The following is a 13,264-nucleotide window of genomic DNA, read 5'->3' as shown; positions in this document are numbered from 1 at the left end:
GTGTTGCTGAGTGTTGCTGAGTGTTGCTGAGTGTGCATTGATTGGATTGGATCAGTTTAATGGCTGCTACCTCGGCCCCTCAAATGTATACTGTAGATAAGGGAGAGAGATGTAGCTGTAACTGCCAAACTGAGAGCACAAATTGAATAATCATTCTAGTCCATAATTCCAATTACACGGTACTCGATCGCCCTGACACTTTGGATGACATCAATCTCCCGAGTGGTCATGAGTAACAAAGTCCTGGTTCGTATTTTGACAGGCTAACGAGGTTCCAGTGGACTTTCTGGTTGAAGTGACCTGTGCTAGCGGCGAGCGGCGGGGCGGGGCCTCCACTGAAGAAATGACGGGTCCGGGTCCAATGAAAGAGGCTCAGCGACTCGAGCACCTCAGGGTCTGACCTCGAAAATGGAACCCTTCTGCCATCCAATTTGATTCGATTTCCGTTGGGTCTACGGAGTACCGTGGAATTGGATGCTACCTACCTAGTCACTGTCATTGAGCTGAGATGGAATCGACAAGGGCTTCGAGTCTTAGCGAGGCCTCTTGATTAACTTCCCGTACCCGATATTGACACGACACGATCACTGTTAATTAGACTTTCAGCATCAGATCTTCAGGGTCCTGTCTTTATCAACTAAACTCTCACCCAGACTCAATCGGATTGGATGGTTGCATCGGCCTGACCGTCAGCCCCAAATGCATATGGACACATGCATACGATACAACATCCATAATGAAATACAACCATGCATCTTAAAAGCCTTTCCCGTCTCTATATCCTATCTCCAGCCACTGATGCCGGTCTTGGTATTCGGACACGTTGCTGGGTGGTGAGACATGCACATATCAGTCGTTGTCTAAAAATGTTATTTTCGACTCTGCATCTCACGTCTAGACCCTTCATGGAATTCTTGGTCATGGCATGTTGTCCTTGCCTCTCTAATTACCAGCGCTTTCAAATCTTCGGTGAATCAGACATTGTCCGAGATGATCAAGATCGAGCGGGAGCATCACTCTCATCTGCCGCTATACCCGCGACCCTTAGTAAGAATCATCTTTAGGATTCTATATTCAAAACAGCAAGCTGTGGCTATAGGATACTTTCCAGGCTTGTGAAACGTTTCAGACGAGATCTGGGTCAGATGTGGCATGGATTGAATGGATAGTCCAACGTCAGCACTCCAAGTGGTCAGTTCTTCAGCTGCGCCTCGATTCAATCACGAGCTTTACACTACTCTCCCCATAGCAGACAGCCCTTAATCAATAGTGAACTGGAAATATGTGGCTGACCTTGTCAACAAAAAGGTTGTATTGGTTGGTGAGATGCAACATCTGTTTCTACGGTATTAAAATGATAACTCAACGAGAACATAGACCAGGTATGGATGGTCTTGCAGTAAATCTACCCCATGTGTCGTGTTCCTTTTACTATTACAAACATGGCTATCCGCTTGCCAAGACTTGAATGAAACTGGTAGAGACAAAGTTTAGAAGTTCTCCTTGCCCCAAACAAAAGAGAATCTGCATCAAGTTAGCTGAGGTTCTCACATCCATATCAATAATAGCATAGAGACTTACCCAGGCTCGGTGTACTTGTTACAATACGTATGCAGCGAACTTCCCAGTCCCTTGGGTCCACAGAAGAACACACCCGCCTCAGCAGGACTGTGCAGCTTCCTGATACCTCTAAAGATCATATCCCAGTTGGGTCTGCCAAAGTTTGTCGGGCTGCGCAGACCAGTGATGGTGTCCTTATCGGCGTTGGCATCGTTGATCATGATGTTTGTCGCGTCGTCGGCCTTGATCTTGGCTGTAAGGTACGTGTGAATCTCAATACGGTGGTCCAGATCCTGCGCCTCAACTGCCAGAAGCAGTGAGCGGAACCACTCGAAGGAGTCAAAGTCACGGCAAATCCAGAAGAAGTAGACCTTGGCTAGGCGGGTCTTCTTCTGGGGATAGTTCATTCGGTACCAGATGGACTTGAGGATGGAGGCGAACGGTGTAACACCGATACCTGCACCAACAAGCACCGAGACTTCGTACTTGAAGACATCTTCAGAGGCGGAACCAAAAGGACCGTCGACGTAGACTCTGGGGAGAACACGGCGGATAGCTGGATCGATCTCGGAGTCGCGTCCAGTCAAACCAACGACTTTGCTGGAATCGTTGCCACCGGGTTCCCTCTTCTTACTCCAATCACAACCCAAAGCCTTGGAAAGCTCCTTAGTAAAGTCACCCACGCAACGAATGTGAACCGAGATGTAGTCCTCCTCGGGGGCACTGGTCAAAGTGAAAGGATGGTACTGCCATAGCGAGACGGCAGGGCAGCACAAGAATATGTACTGCCCAGCTCGTGTCTTTGTGTGCTCCTTCTTCATCTGGATCTCGCAAACATTGCTGGGATGTTGAATGACCTTTGTGATGTATGTCCTGTGACGACCTCGCACCTCGCGTGCGATACGCTCGGCCAGGTAAATGAAACCGCTGTACATCCAGTATTGCCAGAAGACTCCAACAGCCGATGCGCCAACGCTGGTGCAGAACGGTGCAACATCTGGTTGAATCATGCAGAAAGCTCCGTGGATGGACCAGAAGAAGAAGAAAACGATGAACATGTGGTGAGTATACCAGAAGCGCTCAAAGTTTGCTCGTCGAGGCTTCTCGGTCGACGTGAGAACCATACCCATCAGCGCAATAAGCATGACATAGCCAGTCCAACCAGGTCCAGACACAAAATTGGCAACCAACCAGCCGTAGATACCAAGCTTGTACTTGATGGCGACCTGGGCAAAGTTATTCCAGTGAGCAATGGTATGGACCCAAGACCAGAAAACGATGGACCAGGCGGTGACGATGTGGAAGGTGATGTTCTTGTCGAACTGGAGGATGCCATTGAGAGGTGTCTGTCGAAGGAGCGAGATGAGGGTTCGAGAGACGGGGAAGAGAATGATGGCGACGTCGACATGGAGGACCAGAGCGGCTGAACGAGCTATGACGAAGGTGAAGCCGAAGAGTTCATTGGAGGTTTTGAGACTCTCTTTTTGAGAGTAGTGGACGCATGCGAAGGAGAAGATGAGTGCGTGAAGAAGCATGAAGACGAAGACGAAGCTGCAGCATGTTAGTCTGGATCACTCACTCACTATAACGTGCCAGCGAACTCACAATCTTCGATAACCCTCGTTGATCATCCAGCGATCAAACTTTTCTCTTGACGATAGTTCCTGTTGCTTCTCTTGGGTCATCTCACCCGATAGCAGCATTCGCGTTAGGGGAGTCCATCGTGATCGCTCTGAGGGCTTCTCTCCCCAATCCTGCATTTGATAGCTCATCTTGAGCGAGGGCGAGTTGAGTCGGTTAAGTCAACCGACTAGAATTATTCGACTTTGCTTCGATAGGTGTTGGTCGTATTGTCGCTCCTCGGTCCTCTAAACCCAATCAATAACCACCTTCAACGACAGTGTCGATTATTCAGAACCAGCTGAACAGTTGAATTTCCGTAGCCAATGAAACAGTTCAAATAGTATAATATAAACAAGAAGAATAAGAATAAAAATAAATGCTGTCTAGAGCCTCAAGATTAAAAGAAACACAACTTCTCATCGAACCATGACTTGTCGACAGAAGAAAAAAACAAGAGAGCGAACAATGGAGAGAAGGAGGGAAGAGGCGGAAAGCAAGGCAAGGCAGGGCAAGGGTCTAAAGAACCAGAAAAGAAAAAGGGAAATCCAAGCCGTCGAAACTCAAGGGGCCCTAAAACATGAATGAGATGATTTTATTTGCGTGTACTCTCTTGCAGAGAAATAAAAACGGAGTTTGCGACCGGACTTGATACCAGGCACAGACGGCGAGTGTCCGGGGTTAGCGCTTGGCATGCACCTAAAGATTCTAGCGAGAGGCTGTAGATACATGCTGACTCGAGTCGAGATGTGGGAGAGCGAGACGTGGGTTTGGAGAACACGCCATTTAAGGAGTTGTTATGTATCAGGCATGGTTCAACCGAACAGACTCTGCCTCACCTCAGGGGCTGCAGTCATGAACTTTTACAGCTGGCTCTATCTGAGTAAAGTAGTTATCCTTTGAGTTTTTACTAGTTGTTGGGAACTTTGAGAGCCTCTAGAAGTGATATACTATTCAATAGCTAACTTTTCGTCTGCATCTCTAGCAGAAGCCAGCACGAGTCGTTCACTGTCAACTCAGCAATGGTAGTCTGTGATTGGCCATCGCCAACGCTTGTTCTCGTCTGAAACCCCGGTGTTACAGGTTTGACAAGACTTGGCCCTCCCTGGCATGTCGCACCGAGAGTGGGGCAAAAGACTCTAAATCTCGACCCATGAATGGCACGACCATTGACTATTCCCACGACACAGAGCAACAGCTTCATTGTTCAACTGACGATTGTGATGCTATCGAGATGTGATTTGGGAAATCTATTTATCCCTACGAGTCTCTCAGAAATATCGGCGCTTCGCAGTCCTATCATTCCCCCGCAAGTTTATCATTATCTCTCCCACATAATGAATTACCCCTGAATGGACAAGCAACTTGGCATTATATCTCTCCCTTCTCATAACATGACATACAATAGAGCATATATCCGTAGTGGTATAAGAGCAACTCTTTAACATTCCTCCAAACTCGATCCCAAACACTGCTCCATATCGGCCAAGAGCCGCTCCTAAACAAACCCCCACTCATATCTCAGAAACAATGGAATATATCAAATCTCTGCCCTATATCACATCGTTCCAGCTTTGTCTCTGCCGTGTTTCACTTCTCTTCCAAGACATGTACCATCTCCAAACACATTCGTCATCGCCACGGTCTATGTGGACAGCTCAGCTCGTATTTCTCATACAAACTGCAACTATCTGGCGAACCAATCTCATTCGACTTCAGCTTGGCATTTCCTGCACAACTTCCATTAGATTTCATCACATCACCTGTAGAAACACTGGACCGACTGTAAACTTCCTCATGATCTCCACCCCTACATATGCTGGATGAACCCAAATTCCTGACCACTAGCGCCCGTCATATTACCAGTCTTGTCAACCAGCCGCAACCCTGTCGGCGCCTAATCACGCTCATCTCAGCATAGCCGCCAGCCTTCACCATGACGTATCCTTCAAGTGCGAATCACCATATGCTGGCGCTTCATAAACACCCATTGGGTCATTAATTTCGACTCTTCAAAACAAACTTCAATGTCACCAAGATTCAGCATCAACACAACAAAAGCACCGGAGTTATAGCAGATAGAGACACAAATTGTATACGCTGCTTGTTTCTGGATGCCAAAAACACATCGTCAATGCAAACCCAACATCCAGCCGCATGATATCCCTTACTAGACTAGTCTGTTTGTCTGGAGTTGTTCCTCCCCTCTTCGCTTCGTATCGTTGCTCATTGCCTCATAATCGCAATCAAAGCCCCGGTTCAGGCAAAGCACCCATATAGGTATCGCCGACTAATAGGCATTTCGCAACAGCATGCGAAGCTTTCACTCGTTCGTTTCACGTCGCTTCATGATAGGGGAGATGAAACCACCCCAAGTCTAACCGCACCGGCCCTGGTATTCGCTTTAGATTGCATACTTTCGAGTCCACTCCCGAGCTGTGGCCTCGTATCGGGGTCGGTCAGTCTTGTAGACATGGGCGATCTCGGGCACAAGAGGATCGTCAGGGTTGGGGTCTGTCAGCATCGAACAGATGGACAGAAGGACTGGTATATATGTAAGCAATGGGCCTAGGCCAAAAGGGTTCTCACATCAGACGTACCTTTAGAGATGGTCAACGCAGGGCTCCACTGGTCACGCAGAATATCCAAGCAGATGCTACCATTGGAGTTGATGTTAGGATGGTAGATGCGGGTAGTGAAGTTGACCTTGGGAGGCTTGAAAGGGTAGTCGGTAGGGAAGTGAATGGCCAGGAAGAAGACACCACCGGAGTATGGAGAGTCACTCTGTGAGATCTGGTCAGCCACTTTGTTCTTGTGATTGTTCGTTGAATGCAGATGCGGCTGCACCGGCGTGCGGCTGAGGGCTTCGCCACGCCCAAAAGCCATCTGAGCAGGCAGCGCATCCAGAAGCACAGTAGAGGTGAACTTACAGGACCCATAATCGTAGCTTGCCAGTGGAACTATTCGGATTCGTTAGCCGTACTCTCAAAAATGATATCTCGTTCGTCCTGGGAAGAGGCTTGCGGCAGTCATGACGCCTTTGACAGCCACGTGCTTCTCAATGTGGGGGAGGGTTGATGCCTACCAAATCCTCGCCGACGGGGCCGGCAGAGCAAGAAGAGGGTGGATCTCTGCACGAGAAAAGTCAGCAAAAGTTTGTCAAGAGAAGAGAGCCATGAGGCTTTGAAGGCATCGAGGGCTTTGGCATCGTCGGTCGTCACTGAGGACCCCGCTTACCAAGTGCCCCCACCTGACGTCTTTGGGCATTCTGGTTGACCCCTCAAACCTGTGAAGAGAGTGAACTTACCGGCCGAGATCAGTGAGCTCCTTGTTAATGCGCTTAAGAGCCATTTTGTGATGTGTAGAGGGGGTATCTAAAGGGTTTGTTGCAAGGTATCGCGGTCGTTCTAGGTTGGACAAAGATGTTAGTCAAAGGGTTGCAGGACGAGCGGTCGGGAAGGAAGAAGGATTCGAAGGAAAGGACGCACAATAACGATCGATGGGAAAGATCGTCCGGGATAGAAAACAGTGCACAAAGACTGTTTTATGATGGATATTTGTGGTAGAAAGTTGTTTGGGTAGTCGGAGTATGTAAGCGTAAAAGAAATTCAGTCGAGGCTGAAGAAAGTAGAAGAGAGAGGCGGGATTTGGAGGAAGATGGTTCGTTCAAATGGGGGTAGGGAAGAAGGGGAAGGAGGGTCAACAAAGAGAGAGACCCAGAAGCGGAGCAAGAGGGAAGGCGTGAGTGAATGCGTGCGGTGCTGTGCTGTGCTGTGCTGTGCTGGTACGTGCCCGGGCGGGTGAGTGACTGGACTGGACTGGCTTGGAGTGGCTGCGCTGGCACCTCCCGTCCAGACGAGACGGGAGTGGCAGCCCGAAAAGTCAGGTTTTTTTAGGCCCTCCATCGCCTGTGACTGGGCCACGGCTGGGCGGCGCTCCAGAAGGGGGGACACCGCCACTGCTGAGGGCGAATCAGTGTTTAGCGGTACCCGAGCACTAACAGCTGGCTACAGATTTTTACGTTGGGCCCTGATACAGTGGAGGGCACCCGTAGTGGGCTTGGCTTTCATGAACCGTAGATTAGTAGGTACTAGGTAGGTAGTCACTAACTGTTCTTCGCCGGGTTTCGATGCTTATTTACTCATGACAATAAGATTATACAGCATTCACGAAGCCGTACTACCTTCAGATTCAGGCAGTCAACCTCAGGTTCAGGGCAAGATGTGGCAGCGGTGAGTAATAATACTCAGGTGGCGGTCGAGGCCAGCAGGGTATAGTCTGAGAGAGTACCTATCGACGTTTTGCCTTTGCCATAACTTCCAGATGCTTCCTCATGGTACTTGACCACTCGTTGACTCATGATTCGTGTACTATGATATATACAAGCGTGGGCTAGCCTCTCTCTTCGCGATTGCCACGGGAATGGCGGCAGGAATTCAGATGCATACATTACCTGAATTAACACTGCCGAGTCCGGCCCCGGGACCGGAAGCGGACGCGGAACTTGACGGCATCACTGGCTGGTGGTCGACAGTCAGTCATACACAGTCTGTAGAGACTAACGACGTCACTGATTCTAAGGTGAGGTTTCATTTTGATGATAATCCAGGCTGAGTGAGTGCTAAACACCAAACATCGACTTCATGACTTCTAAGCAAGAACACACCAGGCAAATTCTGTTCTGGTAAATCGTCTTTTGTTGTTCGTCAAAGTCATGCCACTGTACTGTTTTTAAGGCCATATAAACCAGATTAAACGGTTGGCTAAATGCCTTGTACTGGAAACTGTATGTTTGCTTTCCAAGCATCTATAACACGGGTATACACCTCAATGGTTCTTTTATATCACCTCCTGACCAATCACTCCTCGTTTACACGAATGCCTGGATACCAGTAATAGCACGTCCCAGAATAAGACCTGTAATATCTGTTAGCAACAATCACTCCCGTCATGCAGGTAAACTCACTGTGAATATCACTCTGGCCCTCGTAAGTCTGTGTCACATAGAGATTCGCCACATGTCGGCCAATCATGTACTCATCACTCGCAGCGTTGCCTCCAAAGATCTCCTGGAGGACTCGTGCGTTTTTAAGAGCGGTATCGCAGTTCTGTCGCTTCACCATGCTGATCATCTCGGGCGTGGCCTTACCCTCGTCCTTGAGACGCCCAACCTGGATGGCGGCGAGTGTGCCGTAGGCGGCATCTGTTGTTGCGTCGGCAAGCTTCTTTTGAACGAGCTGGTACTTGGCTAGGGGGTTGCCTTTGAACTGCTTGCGCTCAAGGGCGTATGTTCGGGCACGGGCGATGCAGTCCTCAAGAGCACCCATGACGCCCAAGGCGATACCGTATCGAGCGTTGTTGAGGCAGCTGAAGGGGCCTCGTAGGCCTTCAACGTCGGGGAACATGTTGACATCTGGCACAGGGCAGTTTTCAAGGTGGATCATGCCAGTGATCGAGGCTCGAAGACCGTTCTTGTCCTTGATAGCTGGTGTCTCGAGAGTACCTGGTGGGCAGTCCTTGCGCTCCACCAAGAAACCTCGAATCTTGCCTGTGTCTTGCAACTTTGCCCATACCAATAAGACATCGGCGATGGGGCTGTTTGTGATCCATGTCTTTGAACCACTTAGAGAATAGTAACCCTTCTTGGTAGGGTGAGGCTTTGCCACTGTCTCCATGCTTCCAGGATCACTGCCGTGGTTGGGTTCTGTCAAGCCAAAGGCACCGAGGAGCTTACCCTTGGCCATCTGAGGGAGGAACTTCTCCTTCTGCTCGGCAGTACCGTGCTCAAAGATACCCCCCATCACCAATGAGGACTGAACGGACATTCCAGATCGGTAGCCGCTGTCGACCCTCTCCACGGCTCGTGTGATCAAACCACCAGCAACAGAGGATACACCAGCGCAATCATATCCCTCTATCGTAGCGCCCAATAGACCAAGCTCGCCCATCTCCTCGAGAATCTTGGGATCGTAGGACTCGTCGCGATAGGCCTCTATAAGATATGAAAGTCAGTGGGCGTTCCTCAATATCGAGTTTGAGACAACTTACGTAGAACGCGGGGTAGCAATTGTTCTTGGCAGTATCTCTCTGCTGTCTCTCCAATTGCACGCTCCTCTTCAGTCAGGAGGTTATTCGAAGCCAAAGGATCCTCCCAGTTGAAGGTAGGTCCAGATGCCGAGGCAAAGGTCCTTGCGGCGCATGGTCGCAGAGGAATAGCAGCTCTTCGAGCGCATTGTCTGAGGATAGGGCGGAACATGGTGAGGAAGGTGATTTGGATGGGCAGATGTGTTATGAATCAGATCAAGATCTCGAGGCGAAGCTGAGTAGTTAAAAGATACAGCATCGCAGGCTTGAGTTGACAGGCAAAAGGGCGCCGGCAATTGAAGCCCACCAGATGAAGTCATCCGACGCGAGCCGGAGCCGTGAGTGTAGCTAACCCCAGCTTTTGGACCCCGGAACCGAGGAAGACAACGAAAACTACAGCCAATTGGAGGAGCTGATACTTGAAACATGAGAATCATTATCCCAATTTAGGTTGTTTCGGGTCCAAGATGATCTTGCCGATGAATGAATCGGTGTCTTTTGATTGAATACCGATACAGTCAAGCACAGCTAAAGCTTGCTACGTACCCAATGATTCAATAATCCTGGCTCACATCCAATGATCGACAAGAGTTGCAGGCCAGCTGCCTCGGATAGGAAGTCTCCCCTGGCGCCTCGTTTTCTGAAGATTACGGTGACATTGGCATTATGCCTCTTCAGTCTTTCCTCTGGTCTCGTCGTTTCTCGCCATGAGACTCAAGCGGTCGAGGTCTAATGTCTCCAAGGCTACCCCCGCAACCGCCAACTGGCGAGTCCCTTCTTCGCCTTCCACCGGAGCCGAGATGACCGGCACCGAATCTTCGGCGGATGAGTTACGGTGATTGACTTCAGAGTCGCGTGCCCTTCGTCTACGTTCCTTGCCAGCTTGATATGTTGAACCGTCTGCTGATTCAACTAATGAAGTTGATGATATTGATCGACTCGATCCAAACGGAGATTCCTAGGGTTGTGCTCGTCGAAATCGATTCTCAAGACGGTGCAGGAGACCTGTTGGTGTTGCTGGTTGGGAGAGTGGACTCTGTTGGTGAGGGCTATTTCGAGAGCTTCTTGAGCCCGGCGCAGAACGCTGTATTATATTATGTTAATGAAAACGTTACACCCGCCAGACAGCAGTGAATCATTACCCATGGATGATCGTCTCGGCATCCCAGTTCCGGACAAGAATGCATCGCCTGTTCCTGGCTCATCAAATTGAACGACGGCCCATGTAACGCAGCGTCTATATCTTCGGATCCGCATTCGAACTTTGGCTGAAGCATTTTCGTGGTATTTCCATGCCTTGACGCGTGATTGTGATTCCGTGCTCGGCTTGCTCCGAAGCCAGGTTTAAGATGGCGACACACGATGCTTGTATCGTCCTTTGTTGGCTGAATTATCTCTTTAGGCAGAGAGGAACCCATCTCTGATAACATCGGACCGACTTGAGCATCACGTCACATAACTAACTCACAAAAGGCCAGCGAGGGGAGATATGATGGGATAATGGGGTGATGAATAAGGTCGGTATCTTATATCGCGATATCAGGGAGATGTAGGGATCCAATATCACATCCACAGAGACGTTTCCGCGGCTAAAAAGTGAGCAGCCGCAATCTTCTGCTTCTAGAGCCTCCCGTCGATCTGAAACCCGTTCCTGCTTCTCGGTGCTTTATCTCCCGAGGAAGTGCATCGTCAGTTCCCTTCAATGAGCCCCATCGCATCCATGACACGGGAGTTGAAGTCCGTCACTCACATTTTATCGTGACTTCTCGGCTAATCGGGCTGATGCATACGAGACAGGGCAGTAAATAAAAGGAGATTTCATTCTGGCTCTCACAGGTATGAATCTCTTTTGACTGAACCATTTGATGTTGTCCTATCTTTAGCTCATACAACCTACCCTCAGGAAGCAAGAAAACACCGGACCTTGATGTAGGGTGTCAAAACAGCAAAAGATACCCTCAATTTAATAAAGGTATCCTCAATTTATGCAAATTTACCTAAGCTCTTTTTAATCATTTAGGATCAAGGTCCTGAGTTTTCTTTCGCCCCGTAGCCTACCTACCTATGGATGGGTTGCCCGGGCTAACGCACATGACCAGGGTCCTCCGGGATTCGGTGCTTGGTCAACTAACTTCAATCGCTCCCTCGATACAATATCATGATCCTTATCAAGGTACAGAGAGTAAAATGGCTGCAGATACCAGTGACCTTTTGCAATTGATGCAAGCCATCAAATTGGTGAGCCAATCACTCATCAGAAGAACCCTTGACTTGACTAACACGATGCAGGTTGCTAACAAGAACAGCTCCAAGCTCGTCCGTGCTTGGTTCTATGTGCCACTCGGTATTACAATAATACTCGCTGTCAACTTTGGAGTTGATTCAATATTCTACAAGTTCAATGTTTCGTTTCCTGCTTCTGTTACCTGCATGATGTTACTCTTCTTTGCTCTTATCGCAAGTGAGTCATTATTGGGTACTCACAAGACAAGAAAGCTGGTCAATATCATTGACGTGCCTGTAAGTCATGGCTACCCTTTTCAATAACAAGTTTATCATGTCTTATCTTTCTAGGCTGGCTGGTCGCTTCGGTGGATGGGCATCTTCTTTACGCCGTCTTTCGTCCTGTTACCTCTCAGCCCTCCTATTGGCATCATTGAAGTCATGGTCATTATTGCAATCTTTGGTATGTCACCGTTCGAGTCCACATATAGGCCATTCTCTAAAGATTCTAGTCATTGGCTTCTTTATCATGATGGCTATGGCAGCTTGGATTACCCGCAGTCTCCAACTTGCTCTTGGTGTCTCGAGGCGTTCAAGGTCCCAACGGGCTGAAGAACTCGGCCGTCAAACGCCAGATCTCTCGACCGGAGATGTCAACTCTCCCGGCATATCACGTCGCACGAGCGTATCTCGAGCTGGCTCTCAAATACCGCTTATGTCTGTATCCGCGCCGAACTCGGAGCCAACGTCAGCGGCGCCTTCACGACCACAGACTCCACCGCAATTGCGGCTTCAAGAACATCACTATGCAAATGGTCAAGCCCCAGTGAATGCCGTTGAAGCTCTCAATCCCACGACTGTTCTCACACAGATTCCTCTGCCGCCGCCAAAGGCTGAGTTGTGGGCGGCCCGTATATCTGCAAATCTCGATGTGGCGATCTTCGTAGGACTGTTTGCCTTTATTGGCTTTCCTCTCTATTACTCGACCGGTTATGCTATGCCACTTCACCTTGCCGTGAATGTTCTCGCCTGGTTCGGGGCATTGTCAGTTGCACCCAAATGGAAAGAATATCTTCATCCAGTCTTGGTATCGTCTCTTGGAACAGTCCTTATCATATGGGCACTTGCTGCAATTCGTGGCGATAGCTTGACCACCACACTTCACGCTTACCGTACAGGCGCAAAGTATATACAGTTATGGCGCAACGCAACTTCGAAGAAAGATCTTCTCCCCGGCGCCGGTGACGTCTTCGGCACCCTTCTCGATGCTAGTATTGTAGCTCTCGCATTGCCCATGTTTCAGTACCGACGAGAGCTTCGCACTCATTTCATTTCCATCGTCATACCCAACGTTGCGATCAGTGTTGGTTCGCTGCTCGCATACCCGCCCTTGTGCTACGCCTGCGGCATCTCGGCAGCCCGCAGCCTCGCTTTTGCATCGCGCAGCCTGACTCTGGCGCTCGCTGTCCCCGCGACTGACAACCTAGGAGGAGATGTAAATACTGCTGCTGCATTGGCCATCATCAGTGGCATTTTGGGCGCTGTGCTCGGGGCGCGCATATTGCGCTGGCTGCGAGTCCCCGAGGACGACTACGTGACCCGCGGAGTGACACTAGGTGTTAACTCGAGCGCCATCGCGACTTCAGTCTTGTTGCGAACAGACCCTCGAGCTGCAGCCTTGTCGAGCTTGTCGATGAGTCTTTTTGGGACTATCACTGTCTTGTTTACTTCAATACCGCCTGCGGCGGCCTTTGTACGAGGGCTTGTAGGCCTGTGA

The 13,264-nt window shown here is 49.5% G+C and overlaps 4 protein-coding genes across 4 annotated transcripts; 1 reads left to right on the top strand and 3 right to left on the bottom strand.

The window, feature by feature from the left end:
* Nucleotides 1–1,490: 1,490 nt before the first annotated feature.
* FPRO_11001 (uncharacterized protein) lies at nucleotides 1,491–3,332 on the bottom strand (the record flags this gene model as incomplete). The annotated part of the gene is made up of 3 exons (XM_031232025.1): nucleotides 1,491–1,524; nucleotides 1,582–3,111; nucleotides 3,166–3,332. 3 exons carry the CDS (start codon nucleotides 3,330–3,332, stop codon nucleotides 1,491–1,493), a joined length of 1,731 nt encoding a protein of 576 aa, XP_031082004.1.
* A 2,252-nt stretch (nucleotides 3,333–5,584) lies between these two features.
* FPRO_11000 (putative ubiquitin conjugating enzyme ubc1) lies at nucleotides 5,585–6,531 on the bottom strand (the record flags this gene model as incomplete). The annotated part of the gene is made up of 5 exons (XM_031232024.1): nucleotides 5,585–5,724; nucleotides 5,781–5,964; nucleotides 6,111–6,140; nucleotides 6,266–6,311; nucleotides 6,488–6,531. 5 exons carry the CDS (start codon nucleotides 6,529–6,531, stop codon nucleotides 5,585–5,587), a joined length of 444 nt encoding a protein of 147 aa, XP_031082003.1.
* A 1,519-nt stretch (nucleotides 6,532–8,050) lies between these two features.
* FPRO_10999 (putative glutaryl-CoA dehydrogenase) lies at nucleotides 8,051–9,436 on the bottom strand (the record flags this gene model as incomplete). Its single annotated transcript, XM_031232023.1, has 3 exons — nucleotides 8,051–8,097; nucleotides 8,147–9,172; nucleotides 9,229–9,436. The coding sequence occupies 3 exons, from the start codon at nucleotides 9,434–9,436 to the stop codon at nucleotides 8,051–8,053; spliced, it is 1,281 nt and encodes a 426-aa protein (XP_031082002.1).
* Nucleotides 9,437–11,451: 2,015 nt separating this feature from the next.
* On the top strand, nucleotides 11,452–13,264 carry FPRO_10998 (uncharacterized protein; the record flags this gene model as incomplete). The annotated part of the gene is made up of 4 exons (XM_031232022.1): nucleotides 11,452–11,502; nucleotides 11,554–11,784; nucleotides 11,839–11,950; nucleotides 12,000–13,264. The coding sequence occupies 4 exons, from the start codon at nucleotides 11,452–11,454 to the stop codon at nucleotides 13,262–13,264; spliced, it is 1,659 nt and encodes a 552-aa protein (XP_031082001.1).

This window comes from Fusarium proliferatum (genome assembly GCF_900067095.1).
Source record: "Fusarium proliferatum ET1 genome assembly, contig: FPRO_scaffold005, whole genome shotgun sequence".
Classification (NCBI taxonomy): Eukaryota; Fungi; Ascomycota; class Sordariomycetes; order Hypocreales; family Nectriaceae; genus Fusarium; species Fusarium proliferatum.
Note: the sequence above shows the minus strand (reverse complement) of the source record. Positions and strands in the feature narration are given on the sequence as shown.